Source organism: Ochotona princeps, chromosome 16 (assembly GCF_030435755.1).
Source record: "Ochotona princeps isolate mOchPri1 chromosome 16, mOchPri1.hap1, whole genome shotgun sequence".
In the NCBI taxonomy this organism is placed as follows: Eukaryota; Metazoa; Chordata; class Mammalia; order Lagomorpha; family Ochotonidae; genus Ochotona; species Ochotona princeps.
Window position 1 is genome coordinate 13,681,234 of NC_080847.1, and position 27,268 is coordinate 13,708,501.

The 27,268-nt window shown below is 51.9% G+C and overlaps 1 protein-coding gene across 1 annotated transcript in view; it reads right to left on the reverse strand.

The window, feature by feature from the left end:
* CDH1 (cadherin 1) overlaps positions 1-17,498 on the reverse strand; it is a 63,293-nt gene extending 45,795 nt beyond the window's left edge. The window contains exons 1-2 of the mRNA XM_004583976.2: positions 17,073-17,498; positions 16,382-16,496 (exon numbers count right to left, since the gene is read on the reverse strand). Coding sequence (XP_004584033.2) covers positions 16,382-16,496; positions 17,073-17,132 — 175 coding nt within the window. The 5' untranslated portion in view covers positions 17,133-17,498. The remainder of the gene's footprint in view (positions 1-16,381; positions 16,497-17,072) is intronic.
* Between the last annotated feature and the right edge of the window lie 9,770 nt (positions 17,499-27,268).

The following is a 27,268-nucleotide window of genomic DNA, read 5'->3' on the forward strand; positions in this document are numbered from 1 at the left end:
TGATGGGGAGGGGAGGGATGCACAGATAACCAGAAGGAATGGGCCCTGAGGCTTCCTGGCTCCCTCACCTGCCACTTCGCTGGGCTCCACGTGCCTGGCATATTTGGCTTGTTCCCAGTCTGCCTCTCCAGATGCTGAGACTGTGCACAGGCAAGCCTCTTTAGGGGACACTCGTAGCCCCTGAGAGAATCTGACCTGAAACACAATCACACATGTGCCCCTGGCCCACGAATACTAGTGGCTTCTTAGGTCCCTTCCCCTAAGGAGGGTTCACACCCCAGCAAGACCCACCCAGAGTGTTTTACACATGCATTCCATCCCCAATTTCCCCAGCTCCTCCTGGATCTCCGACTCCAGGTCTCTGAGTCTACACCTTCTGGTCTCTCCACTCCCTGGTCCAGGTTTGAGACCCATAGCTCTGGACCAGGCTGCCTTTAGACCCAGGGCACAGCAATATTAAAAAATGCAGTCTTGGGCCTGGTTTCTAAGTCAGCAACTCTCAACTGGCATTTCTCAATAACAAGGAAGGGGACCCAGTGTGGTAGCCTAGTTGGCTGAAGCCCTCATCTTGAACGCGCTGGGATACGATTTGGGTGCCGGTTCTAATCCCAGCAGCCTCGCTTCCCATCCAGCTCCCTGCCTGTGGCTTGGAAAAGCAGTGGAGGACAACCCAATGCCTTGGGATTCTGCACCCATATGGGAGACCCAGAGGAGGCTCTGGGCTGCTGGCTTCAGACCAGCTTAGCTCCGGCCACTGCAGTCACCTGGGAGGTGAATCAGCAGATGGAAGACCTTTCTGTCTGTCCTTCTCTCAGTACATCTGCCTTTCCAATAAAAATAAATAAATCTGTTAAATAAATAAATAAAGGTGGATAAAGAAGATTTCAGCAGCACTATAAAGATAGAATTGTTGTAAGAACTAGAGGGCTAAGTGTTAGGCAAAGCCTGGAAACAATTGCTAATTAACTTATCAGCATTTCAAAGGATGGATAAAGGGGTGTGTGTGTGTGTGTGTGTGTGTGTGTGTGTGTGTGTGTGTGTGTGTATGTGTGTTAGGGGAGGGCTACAGCAAATATTTACTTTAGTCCCTTCACTTGCAGCAGTTAAAAGCTCTGCACAGTTCCCGGGCCTTCCCTGGGCCTTCCAGCCACTCCCTCAGCAGGCCAGGTAGCTATGATATGACCAGTTCTCCCCTCCCTGGACCTCAACCTCTTCAACAGCAAATGGGAAGAAAGTGCCCGGAAATCCGAAGTACAGTCCCAGTCCGTGCAGCAAATGGACTTGCCCATCAAGACCTCCAGAGCATTCTAGACCACCTGCTGGTTTGACCAGAGGTTCCCTCCCCATTATTCTGCTATTCCTATGCCAGGGGAAAGAGGTACCTGCTTCCTTCACTGAGCCATCCCCCAGCTGGGGTCAGGATGAGCACAACAGGTGGATTCAGGCCTGGCTGTGCTAAGAGCATTTCTTTTCTTTCTTTTTTTTTTTTTTTTTTAATAAAATGGAGCTGTCGGGACTAGAACCGGCACCCATATGAGATCTGGGCATGTTCAAGGCAAGGACCCTAACCATTAGGCTATTGTGCTGGGCCCCATCTAAGAGCATTTCTAACTAAGCCATTCTGTGTAACTGGTTTCTCTTTAGGAAGCAGAGTTAGGAGCAGACAAGAATAACAAAACTTTCAGCTTTTGGGGGCCCCGGGAGGCGTGGCCTAGCGGCTAAAGTCCTCACCTTGAACACTCCGGGATCCCATATGGGCGCTAGTTCTAATCCTGGTGGCCCTGCTTCCCATCCAGCTCCCTGCTTGTGGCCTGGGAAAGCAGTCGAGGACGGCCCAAAGCTTTGGGACCCTGCACCCGCGTGGGAGACCTGGAAGAGGTTCCTGGTTCCCGGCTTCGGATCGGCGTGCACCGGCCGTTGCGGCTCACTTGGGGAGTGAAACATCAGACGGAAGATCTTCCTCTCTGTCTCTCCTCCTCTCTGTATAATCTGACTTTGTAATAAAATAAATAAATCTTAAAAAAAAAAAAAAACTTTCAGCTTTTTCCAAGTTGCCACTACCGAAAGTATGTGGGGGGAGGGGGAGGGGAGGCTTTTCCTAAGGAACTTCTCCATTATTATGCACATCCCCCGACCCCCCAGAAAAAGTCTCCAAAAAAGCAGACCGATCGTGGGGACCCTGCAGCCCAAGTCTCTACATTCCTCATCAAACCACACTGTCTGCTGGGGAGAGAAGGGACAAGTACCCATCAGACTGCCAGCACCCAGAGTTTGTACCATGCAGGTTGCCTGTGGGAGGGGAAGGACCAAAGGTATGAGGGAGGGGTTTGGCAGAGTCTGGCACTCCTCAGCCTCAGAACCGTTCACTCAGTAGTGACTGAGTGAATGAACGAAAGAACAGTGCTGCACATGGGATCGGAGGGCTGGGAAGTGCTCTTGGCTGAGCTCTGGGTACGTGCCAGGCGGGGGTGGAGGAGGAGTTTCGAGTAAACACTGAAGTGGCTCTGAGTGGGGAAGGGCAGTAAACCTGCCACTCCGGTTCTCCGGGCTCTGGGGCTTGCCCACAGGCCCTCACCCAGCCAGCCAACCAATCACTCTCCCTAGGTGACCACCAGACCAGAGGCCCAACCTGTGCACCAAAGGGGTTTCCTCCTGGACAGGGCCACCTATCCACCGCCATTCCACTGCCCGCAGGAGCTTTGAAACCTGAGTCTGTCGCCCTCCCCCCACAACCTAGCAGACTCCTTCCCCAGCTGCATGGGAGGTCCCCACCCACCGACCTTGGCTCCTGACATCCCCCTCTGAGATAGGAGAGGCTGCCTCCCTCCCTGCCAGCTCAGGGCCACCCAGCACCCAGCAAGCAGCCTGGCTCAGTCAGCTGCTCCAGCCCACACAGGTCTCAGCCCACCTGCGCCTTGAATGTGCCCATTGTCTGGTAACCGCCAGGCTTGTGACAAACACAGGGCACACAGTAGGCCCCAGACACCTGGATGAGATGGTCTGCAGGTGTCAGGGACAAGAAAGCTATCTGACCCCAGGGTAAAGCAGACAGGAAGTTCCATGCGCTAATGAACTAAACCATTCATACTTGCATTTATGGAAAATTCCACCAAAAAAATGCAGCAGCTGAGAGAAAATAGCTCCCCAGCAGCCCTGGCACAGGAGGGACACTTCCCAGGGTTTGCATTTTCTGCTTTGGATCTTCACTCTGTCTTAACTCCAAAAGTTTACCATCTCCTCATCTGGAGTTAGCAGGGCAGCATTTTGTGCAGTGGGCTTGTCATTGTGCTGGGAATGCATATGTGCCCTGTATCGGAGGCAATGCTTCCATTGCAGCTTTCTCCTAATGTGCACTCTGGGAGGCAGCAGGTGATGGCCCAAGTCCTTGGGTCTGGCCACCCAGGTGGGAGGACTGGATGGATTCCCAGCTCCTGGTGTTAGCCTGGCTCAAGCCCAGGTTGATGTCACCTTCAGGGGAGAAAGCCATCGTGACTTTCTCTCCCTTCTCACTCTCTGCCTTTCAAATAAATAAATAAGCTTTTTTCTTTTTAATAAAGTGGTAGCCTAGCAGCTAAAGTCCTCACTTTGAACACGCTAGGATCCCATATGGGCGCCAATTATAATCCCGGCAGCCCTGTTTCCCATCCAGCTCCCTGCTTGTGGCCTGGGAAAGCAGTCCAGGACGGCCCAAAACCTTGGGACCCTGCACCCGCGTGGGAAACCTGGAGGAAGTTCCTGGCTTCAGATCAGCATAGCACCGGCCGTTGCGGTCACTTGCGGAGTGAATCATCGGACAGAAGATCTTCCTCTGTGTCTCCTCCTCTCTGAATATCTGACTTTCCGATAAAAATAAACAAATCTTAAAAATAAAAGTAATTTTGATGTACAATTCTGAAATCTATATATAACAACGAACCTTTAGAAAGTTCAGGGGTAAAGTGTTTTATGGGAAAACTGCAGAAATCTGGAACATTTTTACAAAAAGTAAATTATCCCTTTTCCATGAGCTTTTGAAACGCTATCATTGCATGAAGTCACACACATTCACAACCGTGGATGAGTGGTCAGACTCCACCTCCAACCCCATCTCCCATGCGCAGTTACCTGTCTGCCCTGAACCTGCAAATCACGCACAGACTAAGAATCTGGATGAAGGGCTCAGGACCAACGTGTCAGCTCAATCTGGCACAGCAGATCTAGCCACCATCTGTGACCAAGGCATCCCACGTGAGTGCTGGGCAGGTCTGGGATGCTCCACTTCAAGATGCAGCCGCTACTACAATGCCTGAGAAAGCAATAGAAGATGGCTCAAGTGCCTGGGCCTCTGCCCGCTACCTGAGACACCAGGATGGAGTTCTAGCCTCCTGGCTTCAGTCTGGCCCAGCCCCAGCTGTTGCTGAGGGTGAATCAGTGGATGGACTATCCTTCCCACTCCTTCTCTTTTCTCTGCCTACCAAATTAAATAAAAAAAAAAAAAGAAAGAAAGAAAAAAATAAAACCCAAAAGACAAATCAACCAGATGATCCTGAAGGCCCCTCCAAATTCTACCCTGAAGACTAGATTTTTCAACTTTTGGTTATTTATGTATGTATGTATTTATTTATTTAGTATTCAGTCAACTTAGTGTAAAACAATTTTCTAACTCTTCCTCTGAGGGCTGCAGACGCCTTGGAATTCACCAGCTGGAACAGGTGGCCTTCAGCAGCAGCTAAAAGCTGAGCCCTGTTTCTTTCCCGTCCTCCAAGTACTACCAGGCTCACAGGGGCAGCAGCAGGAGCCCGGAGAGTCCCTTACCCACAAAATGACTCAGGATCCGGAGAGATGGAGAAGGACCAAGGACCGTATTACTGAACCACATACCAGCTCAGTGAGGCTGGCCACAGGCTCTGCAAGAGTCAGCTCACCTGACAGGAATCCTCGCCCTACTTTCCAAGTTATCCAGAGCCCCTTCACCCTGGCATCCAGGTCAAGAGTGTTGGGGCTAGCATTCAAGGCTGTGAGTGATGGCTGCAATGCTTGGACCCTGGCCACCCACGTGGAAGACCTGAACAGATGTCTAGGTTCCCGTCTTCAGCCTGGCCCTGCCCTGGCCAATGCAGACATTTGGATAAAAACATCTTTATGTACTAAAGGTGAAATAAACGCTGAAAAGCCAAGTCACAACCTTGCCATCACTCTGTTGAAACCTCACACCTGGTAAGTGACATTGACTCTCGTGCAGCGAACAACCTCCCCGGTTATTTAATTTCCAACATCTCCAATAGCTCAGGTGAGAGGATTCACAGAAAGAGAACAAGAAATGGAAACTAAATTCCAAAAGCCAAAGAAAATCAGCACAGTTTACATGAAGTTTCACAATCAGGGACTCAAATAGAAGCTCTCAGCACCCATACAAGGCAGAGAAGACTGCTTTCTAGGCGCAGGCTTGAGACGGAGCACGATGCACAGGAAATAAATCCCCTAAGTTGTATGTTCTCCAGAAACTTCCGGTCAAGATCACAAGCCTGGGAATTGGGGCGACAGCAGCAGTTGAGCCCAGTCAATGCTCCCCAAACTCATAAGCAGGAAGCTAAACAGGGAAGATCTGGGTCCACGGCCTCACTGGGGCCTGGTGAGGAAAATCCGGCACCTGCCGGTCTGTTTCTATGAAAAGGTGATGTCATGCAGCTGACTCAACCACTGAAACACAAGAGCTCACCAGCAGAGGCCTCCGCAGGGCGGTGACTCAGGGCCTGCCACACCTGCCAACAGTGCCCAGGCCAGCCAGGTACCTGTGCTGCAGCTGACTCAGGGTCTGCCACACTGCCAACAGTGCCCAGGCCAGCCAGGTACCTGTGCTGCGGCTGACTCAGCCACAGCTTTTCCATATTCAAGCTGGGCATCTAGTTGGCTTTCCAAACACTCCCACACCAGGGTGCTGAGGAATGCCCAGGGGGAAGAGTCTGCTCTTGTTAAATGCTGGCAGTGAGGAAGTCCCAGGCAGGTCCTGAGGTACTGGGTAGGGCCCCTGTGCCCCCAGGAGGGAATCTGCCCCAGAGAGCAGGAGAGGGATCTTGGGAAGGGCACCAAGCTCTGGGGGCTTGGTGGAGAGGCAAACACTGACCCCTGGGGTATTTCTGATGTCACTAACTTGGCCATGAAGGACAGGCAAGCCTGTTAACCTACAGTGACAGCCCAGGTCTGACCCTCACTGCACAGCCCCGCACAGGGCATCACCCAGGGTGAACACCTCTCCCTGCAAGGAACCCCAGACCTTTCCACCCCAGCATATGTCCCTCCCATCAGCTTTTTTTTCATTTATCTGTGTTTTGAGTTTAAATATTTAAAATTATTTTCCATGCTACAGTTTTGTAAATATAGGGATTCACCCTTTTCCCTCCCACTGCTCCTTCCCCATTTTCCCATCATTTTCTCCCATATTATCATGCCCGTATAGTCCTTTAGTAACACTTACAATACACTCTGCTATTTATTTAAGTACATCATGGAATGGTAAATATAGGCAAAAGACAGAAAATATAATATTACACTGTCAAGATATATTGAACTGTTTCACTGGGAGTCCTCCTTCTATCTGGGAATGGAGGTGCCTACTGCTAGTCTCCAGTACAGTTCCTCTACAAGAATATATATATATAGTTGTTCACTTATATATATTTACTTTTGTATTTTGCATGAATTTCTTGCCTTGTATTGGAGAGAACATATGATATTTGTCCCATCACCTTTTTAAAGATTTATTTATTTGAAAAGAATGACAGAGAGAAGGAGAGACTGATATTCCATCCACTGGTTTACTATCTAAATGACTGCAGTGGTCAGGCCTGAGCTAGGCTAAAGCAGGAGCCCAGAACTAGGTCTTGGCTCTTCCACAGCAGGAGTCCAAGCACTTGGGACATTTTCCACTGCTTCCCAGGCACATTAGCAAGGAGCAGGATTGAGTGTGAATAGTTAATACTGGAACTGGCATTGCAAGTAGAGGTATAATCCACTGCTCCACAATGCCCCATGGTGCACAGGAGATGGGTATGGATCACCACCATATTTCCTGATTGGAAGGGAAGCTTCATGAGGGCAGGGATGTCTGTCTGTCCCCTCCTAAATCCCCAAGGCCTCCCATGGTCCTGGACAGGTACTCCACATCAGTGCCTAGACAGGCCTCTGTTGCCTGCAAGGCAACTAAGTCAATCACTGCTATCACCCGGCTGGACAGACTATCTTGTCCGCTACTTTGCCTGCTGCCTGTTGCCACCAGCAGCTGGTCCTCCCACTTCCTGATTACAAGACCCACTCTGCGCACAGCTGACACTTTTCATGGGGCTGGCATGAGGATCAAAGGAATCAGCTTATGACGACAGTGTGACACAGCCCAATACACTATCGTAAGCAAGTATGAAAACAACGATTTTATCGGTGAGTTTGTACCAAATATTGTTGAGTCACACAAGTCAACAATTAGATGTTGTTTATCTGGAGTTCAAATGTTAACTGAACACTGTTTTTATTTGTTAGCTGTATCAATCTTTCACATTCCATAACATCTGGAAGCCATGATGATGCCTTACTTATATAAAAATCTAGAAGAGGGTCCAGCTTATGATGCAGCGGGTCAAGTCACTCCCCAAACACTGGCATCTTGCATGGATGCTGGTTTGCATCCCGGCTGCTCCACTTCCCACACTTGATCTTGGCCCAAAGGCAGGGGAAGTGATCCACCTCCAACCCAGCTCCCTGCTAGTGTGCCTGGAAAAGCAGCAAAATATGACTTGCTGCAGTCCCTGAATCCATACGGGAGACCTAAATAAAGCTCCCAGCTTCCAGCTGGTCAGACCCAGCCTTGGCCATTGTAGCTATCTGGGCAATGGACTAGTGGATGGGAGCTCTATCTTTCATTCTGTTCTCTCTCTCTCTAAAGTTCCATCCTCCAAATAAATAAATACATCTAAAAAAAAAAAAAAGAATCAGAAGACCTTGCACTACTGGACCCTCTCGATGAATACTGACCAGATGGATTCTGGACCTGAGAGATGCTTATCTTGGCTGAAATCTGATTCTATGAGCCTTCCATTTCTGCCTCTGCGGCTGCTGTATGTCTCAACGAACTCCTCCCAGGCCCCACAGCATTGCCAAGAACAGGAATAATGGACACTGGGTCTTAAACAATTCATGGGCTGGAGGCTTCCCGGAGGTGCCAGGTGGGAGGTGTTGGGTGCACCTGGGAGCCTTGCTCAAGGAAGGTGTGACCCAGACAATGGGAAACCAAGCAGATAGCCCCGCCAGGCTCGGGTGGCCGCTTAGATTCTGATCGGGTGCTTCCTTACACCCAGAAGTGTGGGAAGAAACAGCTCCTCTGACCTCTGCAGTCTGCCCTGCAAGCTGCTTTGTGACAAGACAATGAGGTCGAGTTACAGCAGGGTACACAGGCGTAGAGGAACATGGACACCCTGCAGCCACAAAGCCCGGAGAACACCTCATCCTCTCATGGTGCCTCCTGTGGCTCAGACACTAAAAGCCTATCACAACAATGAAAATACTCTCTAAATGCAGTCAGGACACCCGCATACAATCTGGAACAGCTCATTCATTCAGCCACTCCTTGGGCACCATTCCTGCAGCAAAACTCACGCAACCCAGAAGCAGAACAAGCTAAACCCTTGGGCTCTCCCCACCCGCCCCCCACAGGCCTCTGTTCCAGAAGCCATACTAGAGACAAGCAAAGTCAAGCAGGGGAACAACAATGCAGGGGGAGGTACAGTGGCTCAACTGGGTAAGTCTCCACCTTTTGTTGGGTTTGAGACCAAGCTACTCCACTACCAATCCAGATCCCTGCTTATGGCCTAGAACAGTGGAGGATGGCCCAAAACCTTGGGACCCTGCACCTGAATGGGAGACCCAGAAGTTGTTCCTGGCTCCCAGCTTCGAATCAGCTCAGCTACAGAATACTGTGGTTATTTGGAGAATGAGAAAGTGGAGGGAGGATCTTTCTCTGTAAAAATCTGCCTTTCCAGGCTTGCTGCAGTAGCATAGCAGCTGAAGTCCTGAACTTGCATGCACCAGGATCCCATATGGGTGCCAATTCTAATCCCAGCTGCTCCACTTCCCATCCAGCTCCCTGCTTGTGGCCTGGGAAAACAGTTGAGGATGGCCCAAACCCTTGGACCTTCATCCAATTAGGAGACCTGGCTTTGGATCAGCTCAATTCTAGCCGTTGCAGCTACTTGGGAAGCGAACCAGCGGACAGAAGATCTCTCTGTCTCTCCTACTCTCTGTACATCTGCCTTTCCAATGAAAATAAATAAATATTTAAAAAATTAAAAAGCACCCTCAGAAGCAGGCTGGGAAAGCGTGGGCATGGAGGTGCATGGGGGTGACAGAGTGCCTGGTTCCCACAGGGACCCATCTCTACTCTGAGCCAGCTTCCTGTGAGGTCATGGGTGATACTTCATGGACCTCTGTTCCTGCCAACCCTGAGGAAGAGACCTGGACTGTGTTCCCGGCTCAAGTCCCGAAGGTAGCCAAGCTTCGGTGGGTAGACTCGCAGACTGGAGATCTGCCTCTGTCTACGCCTTTCAAACACGATGAAAATAAGCTTGCTGGAAATTAAAAAAAAAAAAAAAAAAAAAAAAAAGCCAGCCTTACAACGGGGGTCACATTTGCTCAGACTGTTCCGTAGCACAGGCGGGTGCAAAAGCCAGGACAAGGCTCCTGGGACACAAAGGGGCCCAGGTTGTCCCAGGCACAGCCAGGAGGCCAGGCACTGGGACCAAGCAGAGAGGCAAGTGGGAAGAGGTGAGGTCCTGCAGCAGATCACAGAAGCTGTGGAAGCTACACAAAGGACTCGTGCTCTGATTCTGTGTGAAGTGGGGAAGTGTGAGCGATGTGAGGCAGGAGTGACATTTTTCTAATTTAACACCCATCACCCTAACTGCTGGGTGGACGAAAGACTGTTGGGGGAGCAGCTGGGGAAAGCAGGGGAACAAGACACTTGCAGACTTCTCTCCTGGGGAAGTCTAAGTTCCAAACCACAGAAACAGGTGGCTCTCTTGGCCTTGAACTTGCCCAGAGAAAATCAATCTGCATAGCTTTCTGTTGGTTGCAAGTGCTCTTCAATTACAAAGCAAGCTAATTATTACCTAGGGTGTGTGCCCAATTATCCCACGGGGCCCTCTGCTCCTGGGGATGGGAGTCAGCCCATGCAGGCAGGCCCTACTCTATCCCAGTGCTGGTAACAAGTAAACTTTTAGGGCAGCAAGCCTGCCTCCTCCTTGGCAGAGGGTCCCTGCCTGCAGGGATCACTCCTCAGGAACACCCCTTATCCCTTAGTTGGATACCAAGAGGATTTTTCTGGGACAGACAAGAAGGAAGGGCCAAGCTGTTCAGCTGGCACTTCTCTGGAAGTGAAAATCTAAAGGGAATCAGGCTGAAAATGGCCCACACAAGAGACCCAAACAGAGGCTGAAATCCAGCACCACAATTACAGGTGGTGGCCTGCAAGAGCACAGCATGTTCAAAGGCAACTCCTCTCCACCAGACAGGTGGATCCCAGCGCCCAGGAAAGCAGCCCAAAGCCTTGGGCCCTTTCACCCATATGGGGGACTCAGAAGACACCCCCAGTCCCGGCTTCAGAATGGCCCATCTCTGGCCATCCTGGCCATTTGGCAAGTAAACTGGTGGATGGATGGTATCTCTATCCTCTCTCTCTCTTCTCTCTCTCTGCCTCTCAAATAAAATCAAAGACAAAGAAGACTAGTACCTTATTTGCATAAGGAAACCCTGAAAAGGGCATACAAGGGACTGATAAAACCAGTCATCTGTGCCCTGGGAAAGAGCAGGCAGGGTGGGAAGATTCTTTCTCACTTGCCATAAACACACACACACACACACACACACACACACACGGGAGTTGCTTCAGATATCTATGAAAACACATGTCAACTTTTTCAACCGAGCTACATACATGAAGGACAAGAAGAAAAAACCCTCCACCTTCTGCACACAGGGTCCAAGACCCTTCTCCCGCCCTAGTCCAGAAAGCAAAGTGCAGCCTTCCTATGCCTGGCCTCGGCTCTGCTGGTCAATCTGGCACCCCCTGGCACTTCTGTGCCTTTTTCCACCCCAGCAGGGACTGGGGATCCTCAATCTGGAGCAGAGGAAGTGGTGCACCAGCTCCTTCTCTGGGCCCCTACCCCTACTTCTCTCCCCTCACCCCTCCATTTTGCATCCAAAGCTCAGCCTTATTCCTCCCTGATCCAGGGCATCCTTAAGTTCCTGGTCCCACATCCTGGCTGGCACCTGGTATTTAGTCGTCAAACATTTGTGGCCCCGGCTCCAGGAGTGTCCAGGGCCAGAAACAGGTGGGCTCCTGGGTGAATGTGAATTTGGGGAGCATCCCAGGTCCCGCCTGGGATGGGTCAGAGCACCACTGGCCGACAAATACCCCAAAGCATATGTGCCATGGAATGCTTCCAGAAACCAGCAGAGGCTGCTCCGCTGAGGTCACCTTGGCTCCTTCCTCCACACCCAGCTAGCTGTTCCTTGCCCCACTCCTCCCTTCCTAGCCTACCAGAACTCACTCTGAGCACCCTGCACAGTGGCACGCAGAGAGATCACCAGAGCATTTGCTTTTCTCATAAAGGCACCCTGGACCACTCACTGTTTGTCAGGCAGTGTTTGCCTAACACAGAAGCAGGCTGGGCCAACAAACCGGTCTGGCTGGTTTATGGGGCAGCAGGGGGCCCAGGGAGACTTTGGAACCTCTGGCAAAGCACTGTAGGCCCTCATGTTTACCTTGCCCTGAGCACCTCACTCTGCGGGAGGAGGCAGGTGCAACTCTCACTCAGGGTACAGACGGGCACCAGGGACACGTGCCCTTGGTGTGACCAAGGGCATCCCTATCTCCTGTCCTAAGCTATCTGATTGAAAATCCAAAAAAGACCTTCCAAATCTGCAGACCACAGGACCCTGGCGGGGAAGAGCAGGATTGGAAGCAGACAAGGAGGGGGTGGCGCGGCGACTCAGGGGAGGAGGATGGTAAGGGCCACTCCATAGCAACAAACCTGAGCCGGGTTAAAAGAGAAACTGACCAGAGCAAAAAAAAAAAAAAAAAAAAAAAAACACGGCCAGAGACCCTGAGAGAAACCACCTCAAATTTCCTTTTTAATTCCAAGATGAAGAACACTTAAAGGTGGCCGACTGCCCGTCCATTTCCCGAAGCAGGCTCTAAGGTCACCCAGCTCCCTCCTTGCCCCCACAGCTTTCAGGGGGGAAGAGCTCAGTACTGGGATCCCCAAGGACACATTCAGGGCCACGGTTCAATTTCAAGAGTGGCTGGCCAGGCAACCACCATATTAGAAAGTTCTAACAAATTCTTCCTGCCCTTTTGCAATCAGCCTCCGGGGCTGTCGGTGCAAGGCCACAGGGAGTCTGGGAGGAGAAAAAAAAAGGCACATATTCACTCATGCATTCATTCACTGGCTCCAAATAACACACCAGTGCCCACTCCCTGTTCTCTGGGAAATAGGAGCCATGTTCCTCTCCACTCAGGTCTGCCTTCCACTCACGGCAGCTTTCTCCCCACTTGCTGACTCAAGGAACAAACGGAGCTTTTTAAATTTTCGCAACAAACCTTTGCATTAGTGCCATGTCAGATGAGGAAAATGAGGCTCTCAAAGGTAAAGGGAACTACTCAGAACTGGTAGCTAGAACAGGGATTTTTGGTTTATTTTTTGTTTGTTTGTTTGTTTGTTTGTTTTAAATATAGTTGATCCTGGGCCTGGCACGGTGGCCTAGTGGCTAAATTCCTCACCTTGAATGCGCCAGGATCCCATATGGTCTCCGGTTCTAAACCCGGCAGCCACGCTTCCCATCCAGCTCCCTGATTGTGGCCTGGGAAAGCAGTTGAGGACGGCCCAGAACACTGGGACTCTGCACTCATGTGGGAGACCCAGAAGAGCTTCTGGCTCCCGGCTTTGGATCGGCACAGTATTAACCGTTGTAGTCACTTGGGGAGTGAATCATCAGATGGATGATCTTTCTCTCTGCCTCTCCTTCTCTCTGTATATCTGACTTAGCAATAAAAATAAATCTTAAAATATATACATATATATGTGTATATATATATAGTTGATCCCTGAATTAGCCAGCCCCATTTTCACTCCCCTCCATGGACACCTGCATGCCTTAAAAGGAAGTGGGGTCCAGACAGAATGAAAACCAGTAGCGGGCCTGGTGTGATAGCGTAGTGGTTAAAGTCGCCTTGAATGTGCCAGGATCCCATACGGGTACCGGTTCTTATCCTGGTGGTCCTGCTTCCCAATCCAGCTCCCTGCTCGTGGCCTGGGAAAGCAGTGGAGGATGGGAGACCTGGAAGAAGCTCCTAGCTCCTGGCATTGGATTGACTCAGCACCGGCTATTGCGACCGCTAGGGGAATGAACCATCAAACAGAAGATCTTCCTCCCTGTCTCTCCTCCTCTCTCTAAATACCTGCCTTTCCAATAAAAATAAATAAATCTTTAACAAAGAGAAAAAGAAAAGAAAACCAGTGGACAGGCCAAGTGTGGGACATGTGACAGGTGCCTCCTGGAGATCTTAGGGTTTTGGCAGCTCTTGGGAGATGGGCGAGCCGATGGCTGCAGTGGTGCCTTATCTGGGGCTCTGCTTAGGAGGGAATGTGTAACAGACACCACAGCGAGCCTCACCCAGTAAAGAGCCTCAGAGAGCACACAGGGATTTTCAACACCACCTGGCAGAGGGAGACAAGGCCAGCAGGCCCCGAGAGGACGGCATGACCAGCCTTCCTGAAATGGCCTTGCTGGGCCTGGGGCTTGGCACTGGCTCCTCTTGAGACACAAAGGCAAGAGGAGGGTGAGAAGACAACCCACGAACTGGTCTCTTTTCCCAGTAAGCTCTGTGTCCACCCTGGGCCCAGACTTGAGTGACCGTGCAGGTGATTTTGAGGCATCCGTGGGTGGAGGGCATGGGGAGCTGGAGACGGGAAGTGATCCCAGAACAGGTCTTCCAATTTGCTTTCCTAACACCCAGTTCAACTTTGGGGCCCGCATACCATCCACACCAGCATTCAGCGAAATGGGTGTGTGGGGATAAGCCACACAGGTTGGTGCCAAGGCCAGGCTATGGAAGAGATCAAGGTGGGAGAGTATCCCTTAGAAAGCCTACCTGCCTGTCCTACTTTCCTCCCCAACCACGGATCTGTATGCCCTAAGCTAATACTCCTGCAACCCCAAATGATTTACTAGCCCAGGTTTGGGTGAAGAAAGCGCAAAATAGTCAGCAACTCTAATGAGCTAACAGCTGAATTTTTGGGATAATATTCTCCTGTCCAGGAATTGGACAGAAACTGCTGAAATAAAAGGCAGGGACTCGGGGGGCCCATCTCCTCACAGAGTCTGGGTTGATCCTGGCCAAACTCACTCAAGTCCCCTGGGCTCAGCCAACACCCTATTCGTGCCACACTACAGCTTCCTGTGAGAAAATGGTTCCGAGTTCCCCACTTTCAGATTCCCCACAAGGACAGCGTCTAAGCCTGGTGTCCACGCTACCCAGAGAAGCCCCTTCTGAAACCCCAGCTCCCTGCTTCACACCTCCAAGCCAGTCCCTAAGGTCCTACATATGACTTGCTCTGAAGGACGCCTCTGTCTGGGGGTGACAGCACCCCAGATGGGTAAAAGGAGACCCCCCTCCCAGTGCAAAAAGACTGTGAAGAAGTGAGAAAGAAGACAGGAAATCTATTGAGTGGGAGCTGCACTGGCGACATAAAGGGAACTGCAACCAACTGCACAAGAAGCTTGTGCAAGTCTGGTGTCTGCCCTCCCATCACCACCCATCACCTGCAGCACCAGCTTCCCTTGGGATCCCACTCCAGCTGGCACCTCAAACGTTCCTAACGATCCCCCAAAGTTCTGGTGCTTGGCTCCTTAGGACGCCCTAACAGTCACCTGTCCCAATGTGGGTGGCAGGGACCCAGGGGACTTGATCCATCAAAGCTGGAAGTACAGGCAGGACTTGACCCCAGTCACATCGTGACACCGGATGCAGGTGGACCGGGCCAGTGTTTTCACCAGCAGGCCAAACTCCCAACTGCCCTCAATCTGCCTGTCCCTCCCCTCTTTAAAACAAAGGGGAAAGAGGAAGACAGGACCAGGCACAGCTCCTTCAAACGTGACTAAACTGCTTATGTCTCAGTTTCCTCACTTGCGCCCACCCTACTAAGGGGTTTGTGAGGATCAAAGGTTGTGAAAGACATGAAGCACTTGAGACCCGCGCTGAAGTGAATTATAGGCACTGCTATTCGTCATCATCATCGACATGCAACATTGGCCAGACACAGAAAGGGAGGAAAGTCAGATGAACCCAACCTGGGTGTGCTAGTGCATACAACCAAAGAGAGCACACCAAAAAGGGGACACCTCGAGACACGTTGACTCCAGCACTCTAAAACATCCATCCATCCCTGCTGCCAGCTAACCCGGGCAGAAGGTCAAGACCCAGGCTGAGAACTGAGGGGCCCCAGGCACCACCAGCTCCACGGCCCTGCTTTCCCAAGGTCAGAAGCCTCAGGTCTCAAACACACCGCAGCCCCTGTTGTAATGTCCTCTGACACCGTTCTGAATGGATGGTTGTAAGGCCACAGCCTGATGCCCAACTTTCCAGTGGGCACAGCCTGGAAGTAAGAATGCAGGGGAGGTCTTCTCCCCAGGGGAGATGACTGCTCTTTTAAAAAACGCCAGTCAGGACACTTGCCTAATCACCTGGAGGAGGAAGGACCCAGTGGGCTGATGTCAAGCAAGCACCTGGGAATTGACAAACCCACGGCAGCACCTGAACCATCCCTCCTCTCCCTCCCCCCAGGAGCAGGGAAGGGGAGGGAGCAAAGCACATTCTAGATGAACACCGAGATAAGGCCCACAGGTCCATGGGGCGTTTGCACGTGTTTTCATTGAGTCATGAAGAAATAAGAGCTCCACTGAAATGTCCTTATCTCTGTGAACCAAGTCGCAGCCCTGGGAACAGAGTGGGCTCTTCAGGCACCGCACAAAGGATGGCTGAAGGGACATAGGGCTCAGAGCCCAGTTTTAAATCCTGCTGTCAACGACATCTTCCGGGCCTCAGCTTGCCTGTCTGTAGGCCGGGAATATTCCCAGCAGGTGGGATTCCGCGTTCTGAGGAATGGATAAATACACCCTACAGCGGCCGCTGGAGAAACACCGAGTACCCCCAACCTCCCCCGACGTTTCCCATCCCAGCACATTCCAAGGCAGCAGCGGTGGCAGCGGGGCCCGCGCCCAATGCGACCCAGGGGCGTGGGCGTGCCACGTCCCAAGCCTTTCCCCGCCGCGCCCAGGCCTAGTGCGGCGCCCTCACCTCTGCCCAGGACGCGGCCTCGCTCCAAGTGCCGCCGGGGCACGGTGAACACGTAGTTCTCGGAGCCAAAGCCAGGGTGGCACGGCTCAGGCTCCTGGCACAGCCACGGGGAGACCTGCACGGGCGGAAAGGCGCGAAGCTGGGGTTACCTGGTGGGGGTGAGGGGTGAGGGGCTCCCTCCCGCCCACACCGAAACCGCCCGCCCCCGCTCGCGTCGACGTCATCTTTTCCCACCCCGAAACTCTAGGAGGGGGGCGCGGGTACGCGCCCCTCCCTCGAGCCCCTCACTCTTCCCGAAACCGCACTCCGCGGCCCGGGCTCGCTCCCGCTCTGTTTTCCTCGAGCTTGTAGCTTCCTCCCGGCCTTCTCTCTATCCGGCAGGTGCCTTTACCTGCAACGACGACTCTTCCCTCACCTGAGGGCGTCGTCCCTAAGGCTGCCGGCCCCACCTTCCCTCGCACCCGGGCTCTCCTTTCCCATATCCCGGCCCTCAGCCCGCTCCGACCTGGCGCAGGCGACAAGGCGCGTCCCCCAACCTGGCCGGAGGCAGCCGGCAAGCCACGCGCATCCCAGCCCCCTCCCGCTCCGGAGCGCCGCGCCGCTTCCAGGCCGTCTCGGCACTTGGGATCCAAAACTTTCTGGGGAGGACAACGCGAGAGGGAACCAGGCGCGGGGCGGAAACCCGAAGTACCTGCAGTAACAGCAGAAGCAGCAGCAGCAGCCAAGGGAGGCTGCGGCGCAGAGGGCCCATGGCGCGCTGCCGGGGACCAAGCGAAGGCGAGGACGGGGAGCGCTCGGCTCGGCTCGGCTCGGCTCGGGCCGGGCGGGTCGGGTTGCGCTGGGTTGGGCCGGGTGACGGACGGGACCGACTTCGGCGAACTCCTAGATACTCCGCGGCTCCCAAGCCTCTGATCCAGGCAGCTCCGTAGCCGCCAGGTGAGCCGCAACGCTCCGCCCTCGGTGCCACTGATTGGCTGAGGATGCACCTGTCGGCCGCAACCAATGAGCGGCGCGGCGCGGCCCCCGCAGCTCCCACGGGGCGGAGCGGTCGGCCACGCCTCAGGCCCGGGTTCGTCTCCCCGGCCCGCGCCGGCAGGTCCGGGACCCCTTCCCGGTAACCAGTTGGTCACAGACCCGGCAGGCTGTGTGACACGCAGGCTCTGCTCTTTTGATTCCACCCCCCAGCTAATGTAGCCCCTGAGTGCGGTGCCGGCGATGGTGCCAGTGATTAAATGCGGTTGATTCCTAGGACTTTGGGGGCATTTAGTGAGTGAACCAATAGTCGGATGGATGCTCACTCGCTCTCTCGCGCGCTATTTCTCGGAAAGGAAGCTAGGATGTGAGGACTATGGGCCCGGTGTGGTAGCCTAGTGGCTGAAGTCATTGCCTTGCACACGCTGGGATCCCATTTGGGCAGTTCTAATCCCGACAACCCCACTTCCCATCCAGCTCCCTGCTTGTGGCCTGGGAGGGTGGACGGAAACGGCCCAGGGCCTTGGGACCCTGCACCCGCGTGGGAGACTGGTAGAGGCCCCAGGCTCCTGGCTTCAGATTGACTCAGCTCCGGCCATTGCGGCCACTTGGGAAGTGAATTCGCTGACAGAGGATCTTCCTCTCTGTCTCTTCTCCTCTCTGTATATCTGACTTTCCAATAAAGATAAATCTTAAAAAAATTTTTTTTAAAGATGAGGAGTGATACTAATGACCCGGGTTAAGCCATCTCAAAACAAGTAGAGTGCCGTGCTGTTTATTCCTTGGGAGAGCTGCCTGAAGATTGGAACCCGGCTTCCTCTGGTTCCTAGACTTTTAGCTGAAACTCATGTGACCCCAGTCTCCAAGCTACAACTGTGGCTTTCAATTTCATTTCATCGTTGTTGATTTTTTTTTTTTATTTTCATCCACTTGATGGGAAGGGCTGAGAGAGAATAGGACAAGACAGGCAGAGAGCGAGCGAGGCTGGAGGTAGAGAGGGGGACCCTGTTCATCCACTGGTTCACTCCCTAAATACTTGCAATGACTACACTGGGCCTGCCTGCACTAACAAAAAAAAAAAAAAAAAAAACTGGACAGGAAGTGGAATAGCTGAGCTGGAACCAGGTGCCCTGACAGGGACTGGACACCTCCATCTGTTTTTCTGATACCAACCAGGAAGAGACTCCTTAGCAGTCACTCATTGGTTATTTGCACATAATTCACTCAATATCACACAGCAAGTCAGGGTCAAAGCCATGATCAAGAACCCAAGATCACTGGATCCCCACAGGGGACCTTTAATGACACAGGCACACCACAGCAACCACCACCTAACGTCTAATTTGTCTCGGCTAAAACCATTTGGGGAGTGGGTGTTTGTTCCAGCAGTTAAGACCCTGCCTTGGCTTCCCCAAATCCCATGGTCAAGCTCCGCTGCCTACTCCAGCTCCCTTAGTGCCCCGGGGAGCAGCAGAAGATGCAGGATGGAGTTCGGTCTGCGGCTTCAGCCTGACCCAGCCGCTGTTGCAGGTATGCGGAGAGTGTGTGAGGAGTGATTTGAACACCCCATCTTGATCCCGGCACAGCTTCCAGCTTCCTCCTTCCCGCAGCTGCTGATCACATGAAATGCAACCTTACCAGAGAATCCCACCCCTCAATCTCTTGCGGCCCCTCCCCCTAGTCCCCACGCACCTAACTGTGGCTCTGATGATCTGAGTCCCTGAAGCCCAACTACAGCCCCTCCTCCCAACCAATTCCCTGGGGCCTCTCCCACACTTTGCAGGCTCACCTGTGTTGTGTAAATGAGCCTTGATGCGTGTCCCCCCTCCCTTTCTCCGGTTCTTCCTTTACTTTCTCCTTCCCTTCCCTTTTTACCTGGCTCTATCCGGTTCTCCATCTTGGTCCTCCCCCTGCGCTGGCAGTCCCCATCCTGCCTCCGTGGCAGGGGACGTGTCCCTTCTCGTTTTCTTCCCTTCCACCCCCTCTCCCGTTCCTACCCTGCTGGAATAAAGGACCTACTAAGCACCTCGCTGCATCTGGGATTTTGGCTTGCGGTAAACTTACCGTGAAAAGAGGACTTGGTTGTGGGAATTAGCTGCGCGTAACAATGAAAGAACTTTGAGAACCGTAAGAACCTTAAGTGCCTTTAAAACCTAACAGAGCCAGTACAGATCTCTTTGCCTTTCAAATTAAAATGAAAATAGATACAAACTAAAATAATAATCTTAGAATCAAAAACAGACTAGGCCAGCAAACATTAGGCCAGGTATGTTTCATATCTGCGTGTGGCAGCAGTCAAATGCACGGTTTGGCTACAAGCAAGGAGGTCGCCTCTTTTCCCCCTCCTCTTCCCGGCAGGGCCAGGATGACAAAGCAGTCTGCGGCCTGTGGCCTGGGTCATATCGCCTTCTCATCTAAGGCGCTGGAGGAGCTAATGCGAAAGCAATCAGTGAGCAGAGAATGTTTGGTGTGGCGGCTGTTGCTTTGAAGGGGCCATTTGGAGTATTCCACCACCAAGGAGCCCACGGGGGCCAAAGAGGGCACTTGCTCAGCTGCTGTAAGAGAGAGAGGGCTCCTAGAAGACCAGGGTCACGCTGCCAGCTGCCCCCCACCCCAAGCTCGCACACACTCAGGCAGCTTGGTTCCCACCAGGGAAACCAAGGGAGAAGGCTCCGGCATTTCCTCTCCCACCTAGGCTCCTGCAGGCCTGTTTGTTAAACAAGACAGTGGAAATACAGAATCAGGCGTCACCCCCGAGGAGTTAGCTGCCTCATCTGTTTATTTTCTTTCTCCCAGTGATGTAAAAAATACATATTTGATGCCATCCCCGCGCCCAGGGAGCCTTGGGGTTTTGCTTTCTTCTACTCAGCATGCTCTGTCCGCTTCTCTTCCATTATACTTGAGTAATTCAATAAAAGGATTTTACAGAACAATTAGGGGCAGAGAGAACAGGTCAGGCTTCAAGTCCTCCTGCAGGTTCTCCCTTGAAGGGTCCAGAAAGCTGTGTTCACCCCTACCATGGCAGTTCAGGCTGGGGAGGAGACACAGAGGAGTTGTCGGCCTTCAGCAACCATGAGCTGCCTTGCTTTCCCCTCCCATCAATGTTGGAAACACTGGGGGTTGGTGCAGGATGTTGAGCTCTAAGGCTGACGGCCTCTGACCTCAGACTCTACCACAAGTCACCAGCCTCTGCCTGCCTCACTGCCCTTCCTTCGTAAGGTTCCTGAAAGCACCTTATTAAAATCCACTGCTAGCACTCTGGGCCCAGTACTTGCCCTTCCCACTTCCTGGAAAAATAGTGAGCTCTCCCCAGGGAGCCTCCCCGCCCCGCAAGGTCTCCCAGGCCTAGGCTGGCCAGGGACAGCTTTCACAGCCCCTCCCGGAATATCTGCATTTGAAAGAGGGCTCTACAGGGCTGACCTCACTTGCCTCAGAGCAGTGAAAACCTGGGAGCTGGTAAACTCTGCCCACGCTGCCTCCACCTGAGGCCACACCAGGGCTTCTGGGCTCTCTGAAGGACCCCTGAAATTGTATGCAAATCCAGCCCTGGAGTTGTTGAAGCCTGTGGCTTCCCGCAGGCTCTCACTTGGCGGCCCTGGGGTTAAGCTCTCTCCCAGGTTTGATAGTGGAATTTCAGGTATCAACCCCAAGGCACAGAAGTGGTGACCAGACAGGCCTGGCCTAGGCCTATGACACCATTCCCGGCAGCAGCCTCTGCTGCCCAGTGCCGGGTCACTCTACATGCTTCAGCCTTGTGGGGTGTGTCTCTGATGGACTTTTCACTCCAGGGTATCTGGGCCAAAACCTGCCTGCTGGAGGAAAGGGTACAGGAGGCTGGTTAACCATTAATCCTTCAGGTAGATCAGCTCTCCCAGCAAGCAGCTATAATAATGGTGCCCTTCTGCTGGCCTCTGCCAAGAGGAGCCCAGTCTGGGCAGGAAAAGAAGAAATCAGGTCCAGGGACTTGGAAAGAAAGGTTCCATTCCTGCAGCCCCTGAGGGCTGCTGACACTCCTCCTTGAAGGGGCCTGGAAAGAGCTGGGGGACCCCTGCCAGCATGCTGCTAAAACACAGTGGTCAGGCCTGGCACCTCAGTAACTTCTCACTTTGCACATGCCCTGGGATCCCATTTGAGCTCTGCTTCTAATCCCGGCAGCCCCACTTCCCATCCAGCTCCCTGCTTGTGGTCTGGGAAAGCAGTCGAGGACAGCCCAAATCCTAGGGACCCAGCACTCACGTGGGAGACCCGGAAGAAGCTCCATGCTTTGCTGCGGATCGGTGCAGCACCAGCTGTTATGGCCACTTGGAAGATCTTCCTCTCTGTCTCCCTCCTCTGTATATCTGACTTTGCAATAAAAATAATCTTTTAAATTTTTTTTTTCTTTATTTGAAAGGCAAAGTTTACACACAAAACACACAGAAAGAGAGAACTTCTATCCACAGGTTCATTCCCCAAAAGGCTGCAGAAGCCAGAACTGCACCTGTCCAAAGCTAGAACCAGAAGTTTCTTCCAGGTCTTCCATGTGGCTACAAGGGCCTGAGGACTTGGACTATCCTCCACTGCTTTCCTAAGCACATTACCAGGAAGCTGGATGGAAAGTAGAGCAGCCAGGATTTGAAGATTCACTCTGATCCAAAGCCAGGAGCCAGGAACTTCCTCCAGGTCTCCTACGAGGATGCAGGAACTCAAGGCTTTGGGCCGTCCTCTACTGCTTTCCCAGGCCACAAACAGGAAGCTGGATGGGAAGTGGAGCTGCTGGGATTAGAACCGGCACCCAAATGGGATCCCAGGCATTCAAGTTCAGGACTTTAGCTGCTAGGCCACCACACCGGGCCCCAAGCAGCCAGGATTTGGACTGGTGCCTATATGGGATATTGGCCTAACAGGTGATAGCTTAACATGCCGTAGTGCTAGCTCCCAGAGTTGAGAGTTCAACCCAGGCACTTCAATATGGACTAGACACCTACTCCCCCCTGCTCAGATCTTAATTTAAGGAAACTAATTGTATGGTAAATATTTGCCTGAGCCTGGCCCTCTTGAGCATTGATAGTGTGAACCAGAAAGTGGGAGCAGTCGCTCTCAAAAAAAAAAAAAAAATCATTGAAAATGGAATTGGAAGATAACAAAAAATGAAACATACAGGCAGTAGGCACAGTTCAGTTCTTTAGATGTAATCGACCACCTAGGCTTAAAAGGTACCATTTGATGAGTCTTAGTATTTCTGTACACAGTGGCGCCACTGACACAGCCCTGATGATGAATGTATCCAGCCTTGCTTACTTCTAGTTGGACGTAGTTCTAGTTCATAGGATTGGGGTCCTTTGCCCCGTAGATTGTCCCGTCTTTTGTTTTAGATCTTGGGAGTGCTGTCATTAAGTGTGTTCTTCTGTCCTATGTGTTGCATAAAGCAGTATTCAAAGGAAAGCTTGATTCCATGCAGATTCATTTTTCAGGACAAAAATATTTCACCCACAGGGCTGGGTGCTTCCTGTGACATATTATTAGGAAACCAGAAGTTATCCGGCTGACTCACTTGTGAGATGCTAACATCGACTTGGTACCACCTGGTAGTGGTTAGCGCCATGGAGAATGGAAGCAGTCTGCCATGCCAGGCATTCTGGTCAAGGGGGGATCCCAAAATGAGCAACAAAACCCAGTCCCCATAGGGAGCTCCTAAGATAATGAGAGGTGCACACAAGCGAGCAGCCATCAATCACTAAAGACTTCCCGAGTGATGTCATACGTCAGTCATGGAACTCCATGCCAGTGGCTGTACTGTAACGGGTGATGAGCCTAACAGCTGGCCTTCAGGGGCACCGCAGTCCTCACCAGGGCTGACATCCTGTGCCAACCAGAGCTCCCAAAGGGGCAAAGAGTTCTGCTTAAGGACAAGCATGGTAACAGTCAGGGCCTCCCAGAGAATAGAACCAATGGGTAAGACACACAAGAGATCGAGAAAGAGCAGGAGGCCAGACAGAGTGGGGAGAAAGGAGAAGGACAAGGAAAGGGGGAAAGAGAGAGAAGGAGTGAAGGGATAAAGAGAGGAGGAAGGAGAGTGGGGGGGAAGGAACAGTGAGAGGAAGGCAGAGAGAAGAGCATGGGGCAGGAGGGAGAGCAGGAGAGGAAGACAGAAAGGGGAAGGAGAGGGAAAGATGGGGAGGAAGTTAGGGAGGAAGAAAAAAGGAAGAAAGAAAGGTTAGAGGGATTTATTGGGGGCTTTGGCTATGGTGAGCATGGAGGCAGAGCAGCACATGACAGGCCAGGCAGAAGCTGGAAGACTGCGCAGAGTGGGAGCCAGACGCCTGGTTTAGGCCCAAGGCCAAGCTTGAGACCCTGGGCAGCTGCTGGTGCAAGTCACACAGTCAGAAAGCTGAGACCCTGGAGTCCGAATGTCCCAACTCCAGGAGAGAGACAGAGACATCAGGAGAGCAAGAGGACCCAGCACGATAGCCTAGCGGCTAAAGTCCTCACCTTGAAAGCATGGGAATCCCATATAGGCACCGATTCTAATCCTGACAGCCCCACTTCCCATCCAGCTCCTTGCCTGTGGCCCAGGAAAGCAGCCAAGGACGGCCCAAAGCCTTGGGACCTTGCACCTGCGTGGGAGACTTAGAAGAGGCTCCTCTTTCCTGGGTTCAGATTGGTGCAGCTCCAGCCGTTGCAGCTACTTGGGGAGTGAAGCATCAGATGGAAGATCTTCCTCTCTGTCTCTGTTCCTCTCTGTATATCTGCCTTTCTAATGAATGAATGAATGAATGAATGAATGAGAGAGAGAGAGAGAGAGAGAGTGTGAGTGAGAGAGAGAGAGAGAGAGAGAGAGAGAGAGAGAAAGAAAGAAAGAAAGAAAGAAAGAAAGAAAGAAAGAAAGAAAGAAAAAAAAAAGAAGAAAGAAAGAAAAAAGAAAAGGAGAATGAGATTTGGCCTCTCCTGTTTTTAGCTTCTAATCAGACCCTCAGCCAATGGTAGGTGAGGGTAGCTCTTCCATGCTCAGCCCACTGATCCAAGCAACAATCTCTTCTAGAAACATTCTTACAAACACACCCAGACATGAAGCTCCACCAGCTACCTGGGTATCCCTTGATCCATGAAGTGGACTCCTACAATGAACCATTGCACACAGTGCAAGTGGCAGGGCTGGAAAGCAAACTCTGGGCCCTGGCTGGCGAAGCCCCTTTCTCTGCATGTCCCGCAGCTACCAACGGTCAGCCTTCAGTTCCAGTTTGTTCGTATGTCAATGAGCAAGCAGTGTCTGCGGCCTTCACAGCAGCCCAGGGCAGGAGGCAGGCGAGGGCAGGGCCCAGCAGGGCCGAGGCTCCCAGCTCCAGGCAGGCCTGGCAGCTTGGTCCCCAGCATGGAGTTTACATGCCTGTGTCTGTAGCCTGCTCTTCCACCTGCCAGGTATGAGTCTGAATGAGTCATACAAGTTCTCCTTGGATTTCCAGTTTCTTCCTCTGTACAAATGAGAGTCGTAATAGCACCTGTTTGCTGGCTGGTGGTTTTGCAAACTGGGAGCAGTGAAGTGGAGAGGAAATGTTAAGCAAACTATGTCGGGGGGAGGGGAGATTGGCACTGAGGTTTAAACAGTGTTGGCGTCGTCCACATTCCAGAGTGTCCGGGTTTGAGTCTGAGACTCCACTTCCTATTCCAGCTTCCTGCTAACGTGCGCACTGGGAGGCAGCAGACAATGGGTCAATGTGAATGACAGACATGGGAGATCTGGATGAAATTCTGGAACAAACTTTCTTTCCATCCCTGAGACTCAGATTCTCATCGTAAAAAGATGTGGGTTGGCCTAGAAGGAATCTCTCTTGCCTCTAAGCAGTTTTTATTTAGTATTTATTTGAAAGGCAAAGTCAAAGAGGAAGAGATCTTGCATCTGCTGATTCACTTTACAAATGGCCATAACTGTTAGGCCTGGGCCAGGCCAAAGCCTGGAGTCTGGAGTTCCTTCTAGGTCTTAGAGATCAAGTACACAGAACATTCTCTGCTCTTTTTCTAGGTACATTAGCAGGGAGCTGGATCAGAAGGACAGCAGTCAAGACCTGAACTGGTACCCATATGGGATGCCTGAAGACCTTGCAGGGGGTGACTTAACCTGCTGTGTCACACCAGCCCCCAAAACTATGATTTTGGTCTTCTTGTTTGGAAAGAGAGAGGGTTGTTGGATTCATTTTCTCAAATGCCTGCAGCAGCCAGGGTGGGCCAGGCCACAGCCACGAGCCCAGAACTCCATCTGGGTCTCCCATGTGGACGGCAGGGACCCAAACACTTGGCCATTTTCTGCTGTTTCCCAGTGTACATTAGCAGGAAGTTGGATGGAAAGGGGAACCAGCACTGTGATATCGGGAGCAGGTGTCCCAAGTGGTGGCTTAACCCTTGTTTCACAGTGCTCAGCTCTAAATATATATATATATATTTTAAAAGATAGAAAAGCACCAAGGGCAAAAGAAGATTAAAAGATTAAAGAGATGCAATGAAAGAAAAGAAATGCAGTAAACACGTAAAAATTACTTGATGTCTCTGCGCACAAGAGCACGCTTGCTGTGCTTGTGGTGAGAACTAGCCCTATCCAGCAGCTCTGAAATGGGCTGCAGAGGGAGAGGGGCCAGCACCGGGAGGAAACATGTGACAACTGACCACGGGATCCCACCCTCTGAGCTGTCCAGAACAGGCAAATGTAGACCCCAGCAGACTGGCAGCGGCCTGGGCCCCGGGGAGTGGGGAGGGGAATGGGGCTGGGAACCTGCAGCAGCTGCCAGCGCCCCCGTGGCTGCACTTGGGATGAATGTATTCTAAATTTAGTTTGCGGTGATGACGGCACAACCTTGTGAATATACCGAAAACCACTGAATGGACCACTGTCAATGGGCCATTGTGCGCTGTGTGACGAGATCGGCACAGAGTTGGGCCTTCCCCAACCCTCAGTGGGGAAGGAGGGTGCTGGCTGGACATTCTTTATTATTTATATTTTTTAAAATTTATATATTTTTTATATTATTGGAAAGGCAGATATACAGAGAAACTGAAAGACAAAGATCTTCTGTCCCATGGTTTATTCCTCAAATGGCTACAATAGCTGGAGCTGAGTCAATCTAAAGCCAGGAGCCAGGAGCTTCCTCTGGGTGTCCCACGTGGGTATGGGGCTCCAAGGCTTTGGGCCATCCTTCACTGCTTTTCCAGGCCACAAGCAGGGAGCTGGATGGGAAATGGGGCATCCTAGTGGATGCAGGGTGAGGATTTAGCCACTTAGGTTATCGTGTTGGACCAAAAGCTCTTTATTACTATTATTTGAATTTATTTTTATTTTTACTGGAAAGTAAGACATATAGAGAGGAGGAAAGACAGAGGAAGATCTTCTGTCCGATGATTCACTCCCCAAACAGCTGCAATGGCTGGAGCTGAGTCGAACCAAAGCCTGGAGCCAGGAGCCTCCTCTAAGTCTCCCACATGGGTGCAGGTTCCCAAGGCTTTGGGCAGTCCTCAATTGCTTTCCCAGGCCACAAGCAGGGAGCTGGATGGGAAGCAGGGCTGCTGGAATATGAACTGCACCCATATGGGATCCCAGCGTGTGCAAGACGAGGACTTTAGCCACTAGGCTACTGCTAGGCCTATTATTATTATTATTATTATTAGGACTTATTTGAAAGTCAGAGAGAGAAAGTGACACAGAAAGAGACTGTGTGTTTATGTGTGTGTTTATCTGTGTGTGTATGTGTGTGTGTGTGAGAGAGAGAGAGAGAGAGAGAGAGAGAGATTTCTATCTGCTATTTCACTCCTCAAAAGGCCACAAAGCCTCAGGGCTGAGTCAGACTGAAGCCAGGAATTCCATTTGGGTCATCCACTGGGTGGCAAAGAGTCATGTCCTGGGGCCGGCACCTGCTGCCTTCCCAGGCATGTTAGCAGGAAGTTGGATTG